The sequence below is a fragment of the Myotis davidii genome, unplaced genomic scaffold, assembly GCF_000327345.1.
Source record: "Myotis davidii unplaced genomic scaffold, ASM32734v1 scaffold556, whole genome shotgun sequence".
NCBI classification, from domain to species: Eukaryota; Metazoa; Chordata; class Mammalia; order Chiroptera; family Vespertilionidae; genus Myotis; species Myotis davidii.
In genome coordinates this window covers 690,518-711,481 of record NW_006287671.1, presented here as the reverse complement: position 1 = coordinate 711,481, position 20,964 = coordinate 690,518, and the positions used below count along the sequence as shown (strand labels likewise).

Below are 20,964 nucleotides of genomic sequence, written 5' to 3'. Positions count from 1 at the left end.
ACACAGCACTGGCAGATTAAATTCTTGAACCACTTCAGCCTCCTTGCAGAATAGGGGTCCTCATCACATCCCCCAACTTTCACTGGCCTTCTCAGTAAGAAGAAATAAAATCCACTTTTGCATTTTTCATAAGAGCTATGAATTACATCACTTATTGTCCCCTGCAAGAGAAATTCCTTTCAGAACACAGTGCCAGACAAAGCCATGTTCCTGTGGAATTAGGAGGCATTCTCCTTCCTAATAATGAGCTTCTCTTTTCCCTGCCAGGAAGTTGAGCACAACTGTTGTACTCCGTTCCAGCAACTAAGTCAACCCTTACAATGAGCAGGGAGGTGGGGGGGGTCCATTTTTTATTCCTTTTTTATTCCTCATTCGCACCCTTCCCCTCATTTTTACCTTAGAAACCTTATTTTATAAAATAATTATCACCCGTTATTTAAATACTGGTTACCTACAACATTTCTGATATGTGTTCCATACAAACTCAGTGGCCATTATCTTATACTTGTTTTCAAGAAATGGTTAGTAAATCATTTCATCCATGATTCATTTGAGTTTCAGAGTGAATGGTCAGAAATAAGTGAAATCATCTTGCAACTCCAAACCAACACATAAATTAACTTTTTAAAAATATATTTTTTCCTCTTTCTCTGTTATTTCAGGCGGGTCAATGTTTCATTTATGACTAGCAAAAAAAGAGCGTCCAATGATTAGCCCAGGCACTAAGAATTCTAAGAAGCATTCAAGTCAGCACTAATCACAGCAGAACACAGCTTTGAAAGCTCTTGGCCTCCGGTCAGGTCAAATCATTTCATATGAAGAGAATTTGTGGAACTAAATATTTCTGCTCCAACTTCGGGATAGATCAAGCATGGCACAGAGAAAACAGCATTGGGCATAATGTCAAGAAAAGAGAATGATTTGAGTGGTGAAATTTTAGGATCTCTGTGGAGGTCTGTTTTTATTTGGGCACAATTCTTCAGCCAACATTTATAGGCTGTGGGAGTAAGAAGAGCGATAGAATATAAGGGACACTTCCAATTTTATCCTCACCGGTTTCACATCACATGTTAACCTTCAGTCACTTTTATAGAAGGTTAGATATTCTTTCTTTGGCATTGAACTACAAAGTTGCTGGTGGGGAAAGATCCCAGTCATAAGTGGTTGTGTAAGGCCACAATAAAGAAAAGCTATTTTGCAGATGGAAAGTGTGAGTGAATTTTAAAATCCTAAACAAATCTCTTATTTTTAAAAAAATTTTAGTTTGAGATATACCATTATTCAAAAAGACATATTTTTGAGGTACCTAGAATAGTCAAATGCATAGAGACAGAAAGTAGAATGGTGGTTGCTAGAAGCTAGCAATAGGGGAATGGGGAGTTGTTTAATGGTTTCAGTTTTGCAAAATAAAAAGTTCTGGAAATGAATAGTGGTGTTGCTTGCACAACTTGAATGTACTTAATGCCACTGAATCATACATGTAAAAATGGTTGAGATGGTAAATTTTATGCTATGTGTATTTTACCAGAGCGAGAGAGACAGAACGAGAGAGAGAGAGAGAGAGAAAGAGAGAGAGAGAAAGCATTCTTTACAGGCCTTGCAATTAAAGAGTGAGAATGACAGTTAAAAGAGAAAATGAAGTACAAACTGACTGATCACCTCCAGAGTCCAGGGCAACTGTTGTAAACAATCTAATAAATGAAATAGACCAGGACTATCAAACAAACAGTGGCAGAACAAGACCATGACCTGCATAATAGTGACTGAGTCTGACCCATGATTGCTCAGCACACAAATGATCAATATCCCGATCAGCTGAGCACACTTGGTCCCACAAGATGAGAGAACTATGCCAACAAGCAAAGGCATGCCAAGGCTGCACATCTGTCCCCTTAACCCCACGCCTGTCCAGTGCCATACTCACAGCAGATGCTTTTGCTTTTCCATCCTCCCCAACCCCTGCAGAGCCCACTCTCCTTCAAAATATGGTTAGGATAGACACACAGAATAAAAACTAACAGTCAAGTTCTTACCATGTGTTAGGCACTGGTACAAACATTTTACATGCATCAGCTCGTTTTAACCTCACAGAAACCCACAGAGAAAGGTACTATTATTTTCTCCTTTTACGGGTGAAGAAAGTGAGGCACACAGGGCTTTAATAATTGGTCTCAAGTAGTAGGGGCAGACAAGCTTCAGAATGGGGTGGGCTCTTAACCCACCAAGTAATCCTGCTTCACAACCTGTAGCACTCCCCTATACAATACCACAAGAAAATGAAAAATTAAGGTGCCGATCACCTATGCACAAATGACATGTTCAGTAATTTTTTAGCTTGGAAAAAAAATATTGAGGAAAGGAACTTTTTAGGCACAGTTTTCACAATCTTAGGATCGCTCCTAGGATATCAGCAAATATATATTCAGCCATAATGAGCTGATTCTTAAAATATTACATTCATATCTAGACCTTTCAGGGTACTAATAAAATCTGTAAGGGGAAGAGAGAAAGGTAGGAGCTGGTAGCCACAGATGTTTACCCATGAACTGCTGGGGACAGACCTCTGCTTTGCTGGTCTGTCTGTGTCTGGGATATCATGAGCTTGTTGTAATACAAGTCAGAGGGGAAGCCTGTGCATGCTGTCCTTGCGGAACATTGACCCTGTGACTGAGAAATCCTCTGAAGAGAGAGGGCCCTGCAATGGGAGAAGCATGGAGATCCTGGCCACCCCACTGCCTGCTCCCATGGCATAAGCCCTGCACTTCCACAGCATCATCATAGCACAAAGCTACCATAATGTGGAGGCCAGATACAAGGCAGAGGCCCAAACAGCCTTGTCCTTTGTGCCCTTAGCTCTGGGCAGTGGATTCAGGCAGGACAGAGGCCTTCACTCTGGTTCTCCTCCAACTGAGTTCCTCCATATGAAGCAAGAAGTCACAGGGCCAACAGGATGCTCTGACCTGGAAATGGCACCTTTCTCTTGACCTAGTAGGATCCCGGAATTCCCTATCCAAAGACCATGAGCCCAATTCCAGGGCCTATGTAGGCCTTTTCTGTGGGTCTGCTATGGATATGCATGTCCCTAGGCACGAGGCAGTGGGGCGCGGGGAGGTTCAAACTGCTGTCTGTGGTGGTGTTACTGGAGTCTAGATGTGTAGGATGGATTGTCTACACAGCTGTGAGACAGAAGTGATCTGACTGAAGACCTCCACTGGTGCCCTTAAACAGACCACACAAATGATAGGAGCTGGCCTAAGTCTTGCTACCCAGGACCCAGAAAAGAGCCTGGTGGGAGGACATGTAAAATATATACTTGCTAATTGACTAAATAAATGAATGAACTCATCAATCAATCAATCCACTGATGCGTGTATAAACAGTCAGTTACTGTCTTTCATTTCAGCTATCCTGAAATGACTTTGTCAACAAATACCTACTGCCCTCTAAACTGTACATGTATAGATATAAAATACAATTAAAGGAGAGTTAATGACAGAGTGCATTCTAGGCTAGGCTGGAGTAAACAAAAGGCTCAGTAAGCCTTCAAGGCGCCAGGCAGTTAAACTCCAGAAGACACTTTTTATTAGTGAGAAAGCAATTCCCTTAAAGAATAAAGGAGATGGCTAAGAAGTTAAATCCCAAAGGGTCAACTAGGCTTACCTTGAGAACCAATGATTCGACCAAAAATAAGACTTTTCTCATCAGAGTTTAACATCATATGCTGGATATATAATGCCCATTCCTTTTTTAAAAATTAACTTTCAAAATATATATGGAGTCTATCTTTATTTGCATGTATATTATAAACATCCTGCATCATGTAAACATAAATAAATGGATGTTATTTATCTCAAGGGAGAATTATCATTTTGGATTTTTCAACACAATCTGTTCACCTATATACTTCCCTACTCTATTTTAAGAGCCCTCCAGTCTCCTATGTCTATCAGTTGTTTTATGATCAGTTTTCCAAACAAGTAGCAAGATGTATAATAGTTTTATTACTATAAATATAAAGAAACCCCAGGAAACAGACATAGAATCAGCCCATGTGTGCACCTTGATTGCAAAGGCACAAAAGTACATGCATCAGATGGTCCATTACACGGCACCTGCCACACTGTCTTTTTATACTTGATGTCTGCCATTCTTAGAGAAAAAATGAACAGTCTCTACCATCCACACTCAAGAAGGACAAATCACATTTGAAATCTCACACCAGAATCACTTTTTAAGTGAAGCATCATCAATGCAGTCATAGGGAAAACTGCAATCGATCCACAGGGATATCATTATTAGCTATTACACAACAGAAAAGGCACAACTCCTTCTCATTAGACCGATTTGTTTGCTGGAATCAGATGTCCCTGGAATGATTCTTTCCCCCAGATTCGCCTCTGTTGTTGAGCCAGCCAGCCTGTTGTGTACCTCTCATCTACTTGCCCTCATCCTCCATCTCTTCCCTGCCCCTCCTCCCTGTTGGATACAGAATCAGCTGGCTCATCAAAGCTTTGTCTTTCTTCCTCTCCAGCTATGCTGTCTCTATAATGAATTGATTTTTTACTGCATATGAACTAATGCTGTGCTATTTAATTCCATAGAAGTTACTTATTTAAAAAAAAAAAAACATCTTAACTCAATGACTTTGAAAAAGTCAAGTCTAGAAATTTGCATAGTGGCGACCCAAACAACTATTAGTAAATACTCTTACTTGGACCTCTAAATGATAGATTTGTAGAGGGGTGTGGGTATATTCACACGTATGTGTATAATGTGGGGATCTGTACTGGGTGTCAGGGAAGAGCAGTAAGCAAGATCCACATAGTCCCTGCCTTCATGTAGTTTATATTCTAATGGTGTCTACAGCCAGGTAGCCAGAGTGCATGTATAATGTTAAGTTACCTATGCTGGGATTGGGGATGCATGGGCTAGAAAATATATGAGCACGTGGTGAAGACACAGCCCAGAGATAGGGAGGCCAGAGACAGAAGTCAAGAAAATAGTGCTCAGGAAGAGAAGATGGCCAGCGGGAAGCCTGGGAAATGAGTGACAGCGAAGCTCAATAGATGCATTGAAAGCTCAGGGTGGCTGTGTCATCTCACTGAACAAAAGGAGGGACAAAAAATGAGGCTAGAGGTTTGAATTTGAAAATACAGGGCTTTGAAGACTTGTTAAGACTTGTTTAAATATATAAATGTAATGATATCTTAATTTAAAACAGCAATACTGTATAATGTGGGTGGAGCCAGGCAAGCAGTTCCTAAATTCATACGGAAAAATTATCATGCAAGACTAATCCTAAAAATTCTGAATTAAGAGACTGGTGAGTAAGACTAATACTTCAAGTAGAAAAAAATAATAATAACATGATCCTATATAATTTTATAAAGCAATGTAACCCTAATAAATCCAATAAAAATTATAATAATAATAATGTGAAGCTTTAGGAGATAAAAACGTTTAGTGCTGGCATGCATACAGACTGATTATCAGACTAGGATCAATTCCAAAGAGGCCCAAGTACAAAGGTGATTTAATAGTACAAATATGTCTATTAAAATAAACATATTTATTTTAATTTAGTGAGGAAAAGGTTGAATTATATGCTCCATGGTATCAAGAGACCTGATTGGCTGATTATCTAACTTGGAAAAATAATAAAACAATTTTTAATATAGTAAATATAATAATACAATAAAATGCCTTATATTTTAAAAAACCCAGATAGAGTAAATCTTTAAATACAAAAGCATGAAATAGTAATAGTAAAAGAAAATAGAAGAGATTCATTTCATACTCTTAGAGAGGGGAAGACTCTTCTTAACCACATTTACAACATAGAGACATAAAAGAAAGAATATATTTTGCTTTAAAAAGTGTAATTCTATGTTACAAGAAAAGGAGGATGAAGAAAAGGTAGTGGTGGAGGAGGAGGAAACGCTATAATCAGCATCAGAAGACAAGCAAAACATTAGGGGAAGTATAAATGTTCTCATTGTTAAACAGATTTTATGACTGAAAAAGGCCACTAATCCAATAGAAATAGGAAAAAGCTAAGGAATATGATAACATAGTTCACTGAAAAAGAAATACAAATGACTTACATACACACAAAAAGACTTGCAACCTGGATCAGAATTACAGAATTATGAAGTAAAACAATGGTGAGATACTATTTCCCAGGAAGATGATTGGCAAAGGTCAAAGGTGTGATAACAAATAGTATTGGCTCAGCAGCAGAAAAACAGGTGCTTCCAGTTTGAGTGGGAGGATAAAATGATGTGGTCTTCTTGCAAGACATCTTGGCAGTACCTATCAAAATCACAAATGTCTGGCAAATGTCCCTGCAATTCAAATTCTAGAAAGCTTATCTACAGATAAAATCATGAATGTGTGCAAGAACTTGCACACAAGGTTGTTTAAAAAGAGGTTGGTAAAATAAAGTTGATTCATTCAATGGATTACTTTACTGCCTGGCTGTGAAAATAAAAGGTTAGGTATATATGCTGATAGAGAAACATTTTGAAAATACATTGTTAAGTTTAAAAAAAAAACAAAAACAAGATGCAGATCAGTGAGTATAGTTAAAGGTGGAAATGGAAGGCATATATATACCCTCGTTGTGTATAAACAAAAAAAGACAGACATGTATTCATTTATGTGAGTAGACTGTTTCTAGAGGCAGACATGCAAACTAAGTCAAAGCTGCTACTGGATATGAGGCTGAGGGATTGTTGGGTTAGTTAGAGAGACTACTTTTCATGATACACTCTTTTGTACCACCAGAATTTCTTATCATGTTCAAATATTACTTTAAAAAATACTAATAAAAATTCCATACAATGAAAATGTATTTCAGAGAAAATATGTACAAAATCACTTTAAAGAATCTGACAAGCTCCCAGGCTTGAGCAAAACTTGGCTAAAGGCACTCCAATGAAAGAAGGTGTCAATCAGAATTGGTGCTGGGCCCTGGGAATAAAAGGGAGAAACAGGAGTGTCCATCCAGGGGACTCAGGTCTGGGCCAAAGTACTTCAAGTTCTGCGTTCCCTTTGTGAAGGCGCTCCAATTATGGAGATGGATGCCTCGGGCAGGCTTAGCTTAATTTCATTTAACATTTTAAATGCAGAATTAAGTGCCCTTGCTCTCATTCCAAGATCACCAAGCAAGCTTCCAGTTTTAATTTGTTCGCCTTCATAGATCTGGTGCAAAAGCAACTGTAATGCTGATCTGTGTATTTGAGTCCACGTGACAGTTATATGTCTTATTACACAGCAATATGCTCAAAATTGGTTTTAATTTTTAAGCTAAAAAAACAACAAAATGAAATCAACTTTGAATTTGTTTTAAGAAATGAGAAGGCTACTGGGCAATTAGAAGCAGTGATGTGATAAAATCGGCATTTTTGAAAGACCCCTCCAGCGCAGCATGGCATATGAATAGAGAAGGGGCAAGACTGAGGGCTAGGATGCCAAGTAGAAAGGTTGCAGCATTTTAGGCAAAAAGGATGGTAAAATGAATTATTGTTTTTGCTTACATAAGTACTTTTTTATGTTCATTTTCCCTCCCAGACTTCAAGCTTGATAAGAAGAAAGGGCCAGATCAGTCTTTCCACCACCATATCCTAAGCATTTAGCAGGACACAGAACAGACCCCAGAATATCTGTTGAATGAATGGATGGATGGATGGATGGATGGATGGATGGATGGATGAGGGCAGCAGAAATAAAAAGAACTGAACACATTTTAAAAATTGGGGAATTTATGAAAATGAATGTGGAAGGCATGATACTTAGATTAATACAGGGGTTTGGGATGATGATGATGATGATGATGATGATGAATTCAATTTGGAAATCTCAAGGGTGACACATTATGACATGTTCAGTAGGTGGTTGGGCTTATGAGCTCAAAGGTCCTCCTGGTCATGGATGGAAACATAGATCAAGACATCATTAGAATACAAAAGGCAACAGAAGTAGTAGATGAGGATGACATAGTCCAAGGATAGCCCAGGAAGAGCAGCCCTAGGAAAGAAACCCATGGGACATCCCCTAGGGGAAGAGAGGAGAAAAGAGTATCCACAAGTAAGACTAAAAAGCAGCAGCCAGAGAAACTGGAGGAGACGAGGAAAGTACAGTTGCACTGAAGGAAAACGATGCTTCAAGAGAGAGAGAGTGAGAAGTGAGGCCAAGTTCTACTCAGCAAATAAGAGCAGGACAGAGAAATATGCCTTGGATTTAGCCCAAGGTCTTTGGAGCTGGTGGTGGAAAACAAATTCAATGAAGCTGTGGATTAAGATGAGATTAGGAGCTGAGGAAATGGACATAATGAATACAGATCAGTCTTCTAAGATCAAGCTTTGAAGGGAGAGAGGATAGGGCAAGGACTAAAGAGGTCTGGGAGGAAAGGGAGGGAACATTGCTAAAGGAAAAGTTGTCCCGCTTAAATTCTGATGTTTACAAGGGGAAGAGACTGAAAATAGAGATGAGAGGGAAGTCACTGATGAAGGGAAGTTTCAGAGGATGGGCTCGGTAATAGAGGTGGAGTGATTGGCTTCTACCTCAAAGTGCTCTAGCCCTTCTATTGTAACCAAAGGGGAAGGTGTGTTTCAGATGCAGGAAGCTTGCTCCAAATGGAATACGAGCAAACCAGGACACAAGCATGTCAAACATTGTTAAGAGAGAAATAACAAAGCTCAGCTGGCTTATTGCCATCATAGGAAGTGGGGATTGCTCACATCCAGTCTACACATCTACGCCATCCACTATTAAACAGTGAAAACCATGCACATTTGGGAGAAGCACCCTTTGTAAATGTCCCCATGTCTCCCACGAGCTGAGACAATCATGATGTAAATGGGGGGTTTAATCCTCAAGTGCACTGACATCCTTCCCATAGTATATTAAAATTCGATGTTCACTCAACTGTTTCTCCCACTAGATATAAGCTACTCAACTCAGAGGCTCCTTGCCTCACTTCCTTGTTTGTTTGTAGCACCCCAGTGTCCTCCCTAAGCACTAGTGGAACTGAACTAATGTTCGCAGGAAGTTTGCATTAGATATCAGGCAGCCCACTGAAAATATGTGATAAACTCTTCCAGTGAGCAGGAAAGGAAGGCTTGAAGGGCAGAAAGATGAGACTTGATTTCAGTGTAAGCTCCTGCTTTGAGGGTCAGGAAAGGTGGAGACTGGCCAAAGAGGCAAGGCAATTAGAAATCCCTCTAGAGCACCATCCATAGAAGTGGCCCTGATCAGAGTGGGCTGATCAGACATGAACATATGGATTCATTGATACAATTGCTGAAAGTGGATGTAGACAGTACATGGGAAGAAAATGATCTCTAAGGAAGAAAATACAAGTTTGTTTCAATTAGTGGGAAACCCAGGAGGCAGGGAGCCCGTGACCTGCAAAGCCATCCTACATGGACTGCAGAGTTGGACTTGGAGAAATCTCACCCATCAGACTTCTATTGCTTAAGCCACCAGAGAACTGGAGCAAGCTCTGGGTGGGAGGAGGCAAGGGTGAATTCCAGAATAGAAAAGGAAACACTAGTGCCCATGGTTGACTGATTTAGAACCACACAACCTTTCAGGGGTTAGCATCCATCCAAGATTCAACCTCCAACTTCAAGATAAGGAAACTCAGGCTGGTGAGATTAAATGGCTCACTCGGGATCCCAGGTTCTGATACTGTGAGCGAGTAGATGTGAACTTCACATCCCAACTCCCTGCCCAGGTCCCTCTCAGGTTGCTGTACTGTCTGTGTTAACCTTATCAAGCCAGGTTCAGTGGGAATGATGGTGGTCGGCCCAGGTCCTGCAACCAAAGATTTCCTCGCAATCTGCTAAAGGGGCTATATGCCTATCTCCGTGTGTGTGTGTGTGTGTGTGTGTGTGTGTGTGTGTGTGTGTTTTGAGGGAAGTGAAGAGGGGCCTAAGAAACACCATCGGAAACAGAGGAAGAAGACTAAAGAGTGACAACAAGAGAAGGCTAAATGCAGGAGTACAAGTTAAACACGCCAGGGGCAAAATCTCCCATGACACTCTTGAATTTGGGATGGCAGCACCAGTGCTCTGAAGTGAAACTGGGAGCAGACCACAAGGAGTGCTGTGGTTTGGGTTGAGTGGGTTGGGCTGGGTTTTTTGGAGAGCGGTGCCTGTTTTTGTATCAAACCTTACCAGAGACCTTAGAGACCACATGTCAAGCTCTGGCTCCCCTCTCCCCACCCCTGCACACACATCGCACAGATGAGTAAGCCACAGGAAGCAAGCTGTCTCAGTGAGCAACAGTCAGAGAAGCAGTACCAGGCACCCTCTGCCACACCACACTGCAAGGGACTCTGGGGCACATGAAATAGAAACAACTTTTTTTGACAAAAATGAGAGTGTAGAAGAGCCTATCTTTTTAGATTGCACTATATTTCAGAGGTTAAAACCCAAAATTCCATTATCTTTTGGGTTAAATTACACTACTGTAGAGTTCAAAAATGCATCAGTGATCATGTAAATTTTTGTTCATGTTGAGAATTGATCAAAGAGGACAATGCAATGGGCCTCTGAGAAGCCAGGTTGGCTGATGGTGTCCAAGTACTAACATTCACCTACTTCACTCAGAGAATACCTCAGGGAGAGACATCCAGAATGATGAAAACAAAATTAAAAGTCTGGCTGGGGATGTAACGCACAGCATGGTGACTATTGCTAATAATACTGTATTGTAATGTATATTGGAAAGTTGGTAAGAGAGTAAATTGAAAAAGTGCTCATCACAAGAAAAATATTATGACTATGGGAGGTGATAAATGTTACCTAGACTTACTGTGGTGAGTATTTCCCAATGTATAGTGCAAATATCAGATCATTATTTTGTACACCTGAAGCTGATATGTCAGTTATATGTCATTTTTTTAAAAAAAGTCTGGATAGTTTAAGGAAGTAAACCCTAAATTATTAGGAAAATTTTACAATTCAATATAATTAAGTATGAAAGAGCCACACCTAGTGGAGTTGTATACATACATTTATATATTCATAGACACCCTGTACACACACAAATAGAATTCTGATGTGTGTGTGTGTGTGTGTGTATGTGTGTGTGTCTCCAGAGAACTGCTGAGATATGGAGATTACAGGAAAGGGTGCGGTGCTAAATCTACAATAACAAAACAGGGCTCTTTTGAAGGATTGAAAAGTACAGATTGGTAGTTACAAAATGGTCACATGGATATAAAGTACAGCAAAAATATAGTCAATTATATTGTAATAACTATGTATGGTGCCAGGTGGGTACTGGAAATATTGGGGATCACTTCCTAAAGTAAATGATTGTCTAACCGCAATGCTGTACACCTGAAACTAATTCAAAATAATATTGAATATAAACTGTAATTGAAAAGAAATTTGAAAAGGGAACTCTAAATGGTGTGTGATTATTAACATTTTTATTCCATACTAGAAAATGCCATGTTCCCAAGGGCATGCAAATCCTTATCTTCTATTGTAACACACGGCAACAGCGGAGATGATGATGAAGGGCAAAGACATGAAGCATTAGTCTACCTCTCCACTGCCATGCCGTTTAACTTGTGAATATTTATTTGAATCTTTACACTTCTCTTAAAACTACCTGTCCTCTGGGGCCCAGATTTGGGCAAGTGGGCTGAGCAGACAAAGCCCTAAGCCAGATACTGGATGGGGCTCTGATCCAAACTCCACTCTGCTGGACCAGAGAGCCGATCAACATGACAGTCCCTCCCTCCGAGGCCATCAAGACCTTCCCACTGACTTCAGTGCAAGGTTTTAAACCTAAATAAGCAGATGCCTGTAAAGGGCCTTTCAGGTCCCTGGGGAGGAGCTCTGCGTGAAACCAAAGGTACATCTCAGAGGTGTGTTCTTAATAGGAAAGGCTTCATGCAGGCCACGGACAGCACCCATAATGGTAGCAGAATACATTCTGGATGAGCATCAACAACCCTTAAGCTTGCCCCCTGGCTCAGCCATTGATCTTGGCCATCAATCTTGGGCCATTGAGAAGTCAGGGGGGCGGAGGGGAAGAAGGCAGGAGAGAATGAGTATTCTCCAGCCACAGGGCTTGCATGGGCTCTAAGGCTGACTTTGTATAAAGGGCTGTGGGTTCCTCCACTTACATAACTGATTGTAATAGAGACTCCAAGAGCAGCAGCCTCCACTGCTCTGTCTGCTCTGCCCTATGTCCGACCCTAACCTACCAACATGGTCCACCAGGCACAGGTTAGGGTCCCTCATTGCTACCAACTCAGGAAGACTTTCCTTTGCAGCTCAACTTTTGTGTGTGAATTGCTCAGTGAAGAGGAAGACTTGAAATTTTTTAAAAATACTCACAGTACACTAAACAAAATAATGTATTTCTTCCTATGAAGATAAGGTCATTGCTTTGGGATCAGTAGCTCAAGCACCTTTTAATTGCTTTGTCTTTAGTAGAGACATGTTTGCACACACTTAGCCCGGCTAAGCCTGTCTTCATATCTCTGATGCTTCTAAAATGGTGGGCTAAAGTCATCGTAAATCCCAGGACACACAACAGAGCATGGGATCCCCAAAGTAAAGGCCATGGCATTTTCTCTCCTTGCTAGGAAAAGGAGTTCTAGCTCCCACCATGTTTTAGTGCATCATGGCCTTACTAACTTCACTGACCTGGTGCAAGCAGAGGGGGCTGAAACAGAGCATTTCTAAAGCCCCTTTGCCTTCTGTGGTCCTGATTCTAAGTGACCCTGAGACCTTGGACCCATCAGCCAGCACTAACATGCCAACAGCCTTAGCAGCAGATCATGGGAAGACACAGGAGAAGATTTGGCTTTGGGTGGTGGGCACACAGCATGATGTACAGATCTTGTAACATAGAAACCCACACCTGACACCAATATGATCACATTAACCAATGTCACCCCAATAAGTGTAATTAATTAATTAGTTAATTCATTAAGTTTAAAAAGACACAGTTTGGGGAACTCAGAGCAGACATTGGAAACATGCACATGTGACAGATGACACCCAAGACCCTCAGACTCACACCATCCTTGACCTCAAAGCTGACGTACAAACCTCAGAACTTCAGAGCCAGGAGAAACTTGTCTGATCACCAGCTCCGAAGCCCTCAGTTTACATCTAACAAGCTCAGCCCAGAGACATTAAGGGGCTATTTTCAGACCAGGTAACACCTGACTCCAGTTTTCTATCTCATCCAGGGTTTTGTGAAACATGTAAACTTCATACCTATGCATCACATTTCTTCCTAGATTTATATCCTTCACAACCATTCACTCCTTCATCTCCCAGATCAATATTTATGACTTCTCAGACCTTTGGGCATCCCAGAGAGCAAAGTAAGTGGTGAGAAGACACCTGACCATGTGGGATCATTGCCTTTCTTAATGGAAATCAATCAGCAAACAAATGGAGAGCTAAAATTATCAGGCCACTGTGGGGTTCTGATCTCTGCCACCTGGGTGGCAGGATTTGTGTTTTGAACTCACTAGACCAAGGAGTTCATGAAAATGATTAATCAGATGTTAATAATCCAAAGTTGAGTTTTACTCTCTTCTTTTCTCTCATACATCAAACAAGTAAAAAGTCTGTGCTGCCTAAATAATCTCTCCCACAAAAATAGTCATTCTATTGATTTATAGATATCAAGAGGAACAAAGATTTGGCACTGCTCCAAAGGGCAGCAGGTTCAATGCCACATTTTACCATATAGCTATTTACCCTATCAGAAACTCTCCTGAGAAGTGGTAAAGCTAGTCTATGAATAACACCAGTATATAATATTTTATCATGGTTTGCAAATGTTTCTTTCTCTACAGGCGAGGTGAGCAATGAGTTAAAAGTAGAGGCACTCGCTTAGTACTAAAGGCAAAAAAAGAAAGAAAGAAAAAGAAAAAGGGAAAAAAAGAAATTCTATTTCCTTTCCCAGCTAAACAAAAACTCTAGGTTTTATGCTCCTACGACCTAGATATAGTCAAAGAGATCATACAGAATGTTCCCAGGGAGAAAGAGACCTCAACTCTCAGCTGTTCCGCCAACTTTTCAGCTGAGAAAATGTCTTTACAGGGGAGTACTGAAACAGACACAAACAGAGGTCTATGGGAGAAAAACAGTGGCAGATCTAAAACAAAGCTAATCTCAGTACTGGGGAGCTGTGACCACACTATTGTAACTTCCCATTACTTGTTTATAATAACATATAAGCCAGGCTTTTCTCTTAACGCCAATGCTCTGAATTCCCATAAGGAAATATCACTTTTCGGAGAAGGAAAAAAAAATCAAATACATTTTCCTGGATAGTCTATGAGAGAGAGAGGGGGAGGTGGAAGAAAGTAGGGTCAGAAGGGTCATGGGGCTTTTCAGTTGTTTGACCCAATATAATAAAAACCTCCATAATGCAGAGATGGAAGGTATGAAACTCAGACTTCAAAATGGTTGTGCTGAGCTGAATTCTGAAAATATCTTCCCTATGAAGACAGCAGGTTTTCAACAAGAGCTTGCAAGCTGTATTAAATAATGAATGACATAAATTAGACTGTCTTATTTATTAACAAGTCCAGTGTGGCCTGTGTAGCCACACTCAAAACTTACTCCAAGGTTCTTAAATGCATGTAAAGCACAATTCAAGCATGGAGGGGCTGAGAAGTAAACATCAGAGTCATAAAAAGCTGATGCCTTTCACTGAATCCTTATAAATGCCAGAACTTTTATTTAGTACAATTAATTGCAATGGAAAAGCTTACTAAGGTGAGAGGGCCAAAATCAATGTATTAATGACATAACATTACAGTCACTTAACCAAGCCAGCAATAAATTGCACATAGAAGCTCTGGCGGCAGAAGCTGCAAATTCTGTTTGTGCTGTACTGAGAGGAAAAATATTACACTTGTCTCCAAATATTAACCCCAAATCAGAGACCATCACACAAGAAATTGAGAAAAAGGTCATCATTGGTCCTCATGAAATATAGGCAATATAAAAATGCATTGAATGGTACAGTAAGGAATAATTGAGATGGCAAATTTTACATTATATGTTTTTGACCACAATAAAACTAAAACACCTGACCTATTTTATCCATGCCTTTTACCACTTATGTGAGACAAAACTTGTCCTTTGCAATGCATTTTGGCACCTGATAAAACTGAGACTTAAATGGCCAGTTACATAATTCCAACAACAGGCTTTACTCTTGAATTCCACTTCTATGTGACAATGGTATTATTTTTAAACTGAATTTAGTATAGCTTTGGTATAACCATAACCACATAACAAAAGTGGGCACTTCTCAGCCGTATGCTGATAGACAAATGTAATGCACATCTACGGACAGAGAGATGGAGAGCTAGATGTAGACCATGTTAGTGAGTAAAGAGTATGAGACACAGACACTGTGATGGAGAGATTTTTCAGAAAATAAAGTCAAACACTGACTCTCCAAACAAAATGTCAGCTTGACTTAAAATATGCATGTAGAAACAAAAATAAACTTATCTCTTCTTTAATCATACATATATTTTTTTAAATGTTCTACCATGACCTTTATCTGAATTCTAAAAGGCACAGTGGTTATATTTTCCCCCAATAGATAGTTATTAAAAGATATACTATTTTTAAATGATACAGTCAACTGTTGCTTCAGTTTATTTACTTATATTATTCCTACTTTTTTATGGGAACATGTAAGTTTAGCTAAGCACCATTAAACCAGAACTTTGAAACATGTTATTTTAGGAATATCCTTGGGACTAATAACAAGTTTTTTTTTAAAAAAAAAAAGTGTAATTTGGTTCCAACTGTAGCTGGTACCTACTGGCCAAGAATTGAAAAGCTGTTCAAGCAAATATTAATATGTAAGAAAAAGAACACAGATGGTGAGAGTGAAACAAGCTCATCCACTGATGTTATTTTGATATCAAAACAGCAGAATTCAAAATGATGATGCTAAGTGCTTTCTAAACAAGGATTTTGATACATTTTACAGATAAGAACACCTGGGGCTCAAACTGGCTGGGCTCGATCAAAGCAGAGGGACAGAGCAGGGAGCATACCTTTTCCTATTGGCCAGTCTAATTCCCCATCCGAAACATTTATGCATTGATACCTCTCAGTGATCTTAATTTCAACAAATGCTCAAACCAAAGGGTAAAAAAATAAGAGTAGCAATAAGCAGTGCCATTATTGAATGAGTAACTGTGACAAGTGCTTTGGTAAATATAACCCAAAAAATTCATTTTCAAAAGCCTGAAAATAGGAATCTGCCATCAGATATAAAAACAACAGCAGCAGCAATTATGAGGACTAATATAAGAAAGCTCTCCTCCAATCTATTGATTTCATCTATCTCAGGCAGCTAAGGACACTAAGATTTAAAATAACATTTTAAATTTAAAGAGTTTTAGTGTCCTTTTCTCTGATTGTGACTGTAAAATATTAAAGTGAAAAAATTTAAAGTGAAAATGACTAGCTTTACCTCATTTTCTCCCTCTTTATATATCTATTGCCTAAGACAGAATTTTAAAAACAACAATAAAACAACATCAAACTGTACAAAGGCACTCCCCCTGGTCTTAAAATAGTCCGAAGAGCTCTGAATTCTATATGGCTTTCTCCATCTAACTACTGACACCCCATCTCATATAAAAGACACATCTGACAAAAGGCTACAGACACTCTGACCAGCTTGGTGAGCTTGGACCAGCCCAACCTAGGGCCAGTCTAGGGCCAGCCCAGGGTCAGCACGGCCAGGGCCCTACCTCAGGCCCTGACTGCTGCTATCCTGGCAAACAAACAAACAAAAAAAGATTGAAAACCGAGCATCCTGAATCCAGCCTGATATTTGGCTGCTCCCTGCACATCTCAGCTCTGCTAGGCCAGCACGTTTCCCCTCTGTTCTGTTGTCACTTCCTTCTGCCTGAGCCTTATAACAAGAACATCCCCAGTAGAACAAACAGAGACTAGGAAGGTCTCTTACTTACATGAAGAAAAAAAAACAGGTTACCTCGGTCATACGTTGGCAGAAACAGGGTGTGCGTTTTCTGTGGGGGGAATATGCATGCGCACTCGCCAACCGGAAGGCCACAGCCCAAGCCCTACTTTCAGGGCTGCCTATCTTAGTATCAAACACGTAAGGGAAACCTAGAGAAACTTTGCCTTACAGCCCCTCTACGTGGATGAATAAAATCTCATGTTAATGGAATAAACGGCAATGTTGGGGAGAGCAGACACCTCTAGTAGAGTTGATAGGAGAATGCTGGAGGAAGGACTGCTGAACTCCTACCTGCTAATGTATTTGTCACAAGGCATAAAAAGAGGAGACACAAATGCACAATTCTGCTTCTCCATCAGATCAGAACAAGCTCAAATATTGCCAGGGACCTAGGGGTCCCATGCTAAAGGCGGCATTCATCTGAGGACTTCACACAGCTTTATCATCCAACCTTGTCCTGAGAAAATATTCAGTGGACAATTAAAATTTATCATCCAAATGGTCTCAAAATTATATCTCTGAGAAGTCAATTCCAAATTAAATCAGACCAGGCTTTTAAGCTTCCAACGATCACATTTTCCCTTTTGAGAAAGTGCTTTTCAACACTGAGAACTTCTCCTCTTACAGATCATGTTCAAGGCCATCTCTGGATGCAATCTCCTAAGTAAAACCCCGATGCATAAAATGAAAAGGGACATGGGCCAACTCCAAACCTCAGAAAAAGATGTTAGGGGGTAAACTCTAACCCCCTCCAACAAATTTTAAAAAGTGAATTATCTTAACCTCCTTTCTAGTAAATATTACTAGAACTCCTCCTAACACAACATACACATTGCATCTTATGACACAAAAATGTCCAAAACTAAGTTATTGCGTGTGGAAAGCCTAAAGCATGCCCAGCAAGACTTTGAAGTATAAAGTGCATATAGTTTGGCTTCCCACAAGTATGTTATTCACATATAGTATATTTAAAACTTTAAATTTTAAACTGTCACACTTCTCCCGGTGTTATCAGCGCCAGGCCAGTGAAACGGACAGGTAACTGACAGATGGCCCAGCCCTACATGTTCATCTCTGACTTCTCCCCAGACTTGAGACAACATTCATGCCCAGGATGGGCTCGCCTGGCCAGCCAGGGCTGCAGGGGCCAGGAGGGAAGAAAGAAAGGAGAACACCAGGAACTCACATTTCGGTGATGTTCTCAGGGTCTATAGTGTTAGGCTCCAACCTCGGAAATGCCATGATGCCAGGAATAGGGTCGCTGCACCAGATCCGAGAGGCGCTGCATTTGCAGGACGTGGGACAGGCGAGAGCGGCCCTCCAGAAGCCCACAACCAGCCAGCAGAAGCCCCAGAGCCGTGCCATGGCGGGTCCATGCCACCTCGTCCAGGACGACATAGCTAGCCGCCTGTGCCAGCCCCAGTCAGACTAAGTACGCGTCCCTGCGCTGCACCGGCCGGCCTCCGCTGCCGGTGCTGGGCGGTCTCTGCCGCGCTCGCTGCTCTCCCTACTCGGTGTGGGTCGCGGGCCCGCACAGCCCAGAGGGTCCGGGGCTGAGCAGATCCTGGCGGGCAGCACCGTTCACAGTGGCAGAGGCATCTCCGGCCTCCTCACAGGGGGCGCTACCGCCGCTAGGAGCTCCGCTGTGGCCTCAGCAGCATGGCCCGGCGCGCTGGGCACCAGCCGGCGGTGCTCCGGGGACTCTCTGGGACGCAGGCTCCTTGCTAGACACGCACTGAGATCCCAGACGCACCTCGGGGCTGAGGACAAACAGACATGGGTAAGACTGAGCGCAGGACCCCAGAGACGACGAATTGAGGCATTCTCCTTTGGGGCTCGCGTCACCCCCACCCCGACCCCAGCCAGGAGACTGTGGAAAGATGAGTGCCCAGCTCCCACCCCAGAAATAAACTTGCCCCTCGATTGCACTGATGCCTCTTTCCAAGTCTGAGGTTGAGGGAGGGAAGATAGGGCAAAGGGTCCCTGAGAATGGATTCCATGGCACAGGCCAGGAGAACCCTTTAAAAGGGGACGAAGAGACTGCCGCTGCCACGGTTTGGAGACGGGGCCCCAATGATGCTGCAGAATCCGCCGCCGCTGCTGGGTGCGGGGGGCGCGGGCAGGTGGCGCGGCACGTCCCACCTGGGGAGGCGCCTCAGCCGCCCCAAGGAGGGGACAGTGAGGGCCGAGACTACGGAGGGCACTGTCCGCGCTGCTCACCCGGCTCCGGCGCCTACCGCCTGCCGGCGGCGCCCGGTCCAGGCTCCTCCTGCCGCCGAGCACTGAGCGCAGAGAGCGCAAGCGAAGGAGCGAGCGAGACTCCTGCTCCAACCCAATTCCGGGAGCCACCGCCGCCGCCGCTGTTGCCTCCGCCTCTGCTACTGCTGGCGAAGTGACGTGAGGGCTGACGCAGAGCAGGGGCAGAAACTCCAGAAAATTAGTCTGAAATCCAAAAACACACACGCTCACACACACACAAACCCATAATACCCTCCAGACAAAAGCAACAAGGAGGGGAGGGGAATCTGGGGGCGAGCGGGGAGGAGGGAGGCATCGGTGCCACTGGCCAGAAGCAGACAGCAGCAGCATGTGGGAGTTCACACACGCGCACAGACGCGCACACGCACACATCCAGGCTGTGTAGACGCGTGCGCGCGTGCGTGCGTGTGTGTGGGTGGGTGTGGGTGTGGGTGCGGGTGTGGGGGTGTGTTTCCGTGTGAGCGTGTGTGTGCGTGTATGTGCGCGCATTTAGATCCTGGTACCTCTGAGATGGACCGTTCCGCCGCTCGACGCCTCCCAGTTCCTAATTCACACCGCGGTCTCTTCGACAATTGCGGTAGAGGCTGTCTCCTTTTTTGAAATGGTTGAAACCCGGTTCGGTTCAGCTCTGAAAAATACGCTGATTCTTATTCCAGGAGTCTTCCCTCCCCGCTGCGTTCTCCTTTCCCACCCTGCCTAAAAAGGGAGAGCGAGCTATCTTTAAAAAATAAATAAATATTGTAAACACCAAAACGTGTTCGGCATCCGTAACCAAGGATGACCGCCCCCGTTCGGAGACATCGATTTGGGAACCCTGGTGGTTTGGGAGGGTCTTCCTGATGGTGCTTTTGTAGAGGGAAGGGAATCTCCAAACGCAACTCTAGCTCTCTAAGCGGGTCTTTTTCCTGCGGTTTTCTGGCATCACACTCCCGGGAAATAGAGACATGTGAGGGGAAGGGAGCGCGCCTGACTCGTATTGGGTTCCCTAAATGCGCGGCAGCAGCCCTGGCCTGTCCGATGTGTGGCGCCGCGTCATTTTCTCTCACCCGTCAACCTGGCAGGATGCAACCCTTCCCAGATCGTATCCTCACTCCCCGCGATGCCCACCCCGACTCGGGGCACCCAAAGCCCTTGCTCCCCTGCCGTACCTTGTGCGTTTTCCTAGGAGCGCGAGTGTGCGCAAACGCGTGCCCTGCGCCCGCGCTACCGAGAGCACGACAGGCATCCAGCTACCAAGAAGCCGGGCAGGACCAAAGCCTCGGGGTCTCGCTAGAGACAAATAAGGCGATCCGGGCGGGCCGGGTGACAAACCATAAGGGCTCTCTGGGCTCAGTTAGATGATGGCTGCGATAGCTGTGGGGCATTTGCAAGCCTGGTCTGTGAATCCGTCTTCCCATTTGCGGCTCAGAGAGGCTGTTTTTCCGCAGTCATTTAAAAGGAACTGGGAAAAGGCACCGCAGTGCCAGACACTTCCGAGGGCTCTGGTGCCCCCGCGCGGGGAGAGAGCGCCCAGCACGCTGGAGAGCACAAACCAAGGGCCAAGGCCTAGGCGGGCACTGCTCCGGGCGGGCCCGGGCGCCAGATGCGCAACCTGCGGAACCCCAGACGCCTGCGCGCCCTTGTCCAGCTGAGTGAAAGGCGGGCAGCTCACCGAGCCAGAAGATAAGAATGATCACCCATCTGCCCACAGAG

At 43.0% G+C, this 20,964-nt stretch overlaps 1 protein-coding gene across 1 annotated transcript in view; it reads right to left on the bottom strand.

Annotated features, from left to right (window-relative positions):
• Window positions 1-20,692, bottom strand: part of NTRK2 (neurotrophic tyrosine kinase, receptor, type 2) — a 326,931-nt gene extending 306,239 nt beyond the window's left edge. Inside the window, exons 1-4 of the mRNA XM_006759498.2 lie at window positions 20,421-20,692; window positions 19,776-19,900; window positions 19,234-19,455; window positions 18,200-18,773 (exon numbers count right to left, since the gene is read on the bottom strand). Of these exons, the coding sequence (XP_006759561.1) occupies window positions 18,200-18,411 (212 nt within the window). The 5' untranslated portion in view covers window positions 18,412-18,773; window positions 19,234-19,455; window positions 19,776-19,900; window positions 20,421-20,692. The remainder of the gene's footprint in view (window positions 1-18,199; window positions 18,774-19,233; window positions 19,456-19,775; window positions 19,901-20,420) is intronic.
• Window positions 20,693-20,964: the final 272 nt, after the last annotated feature.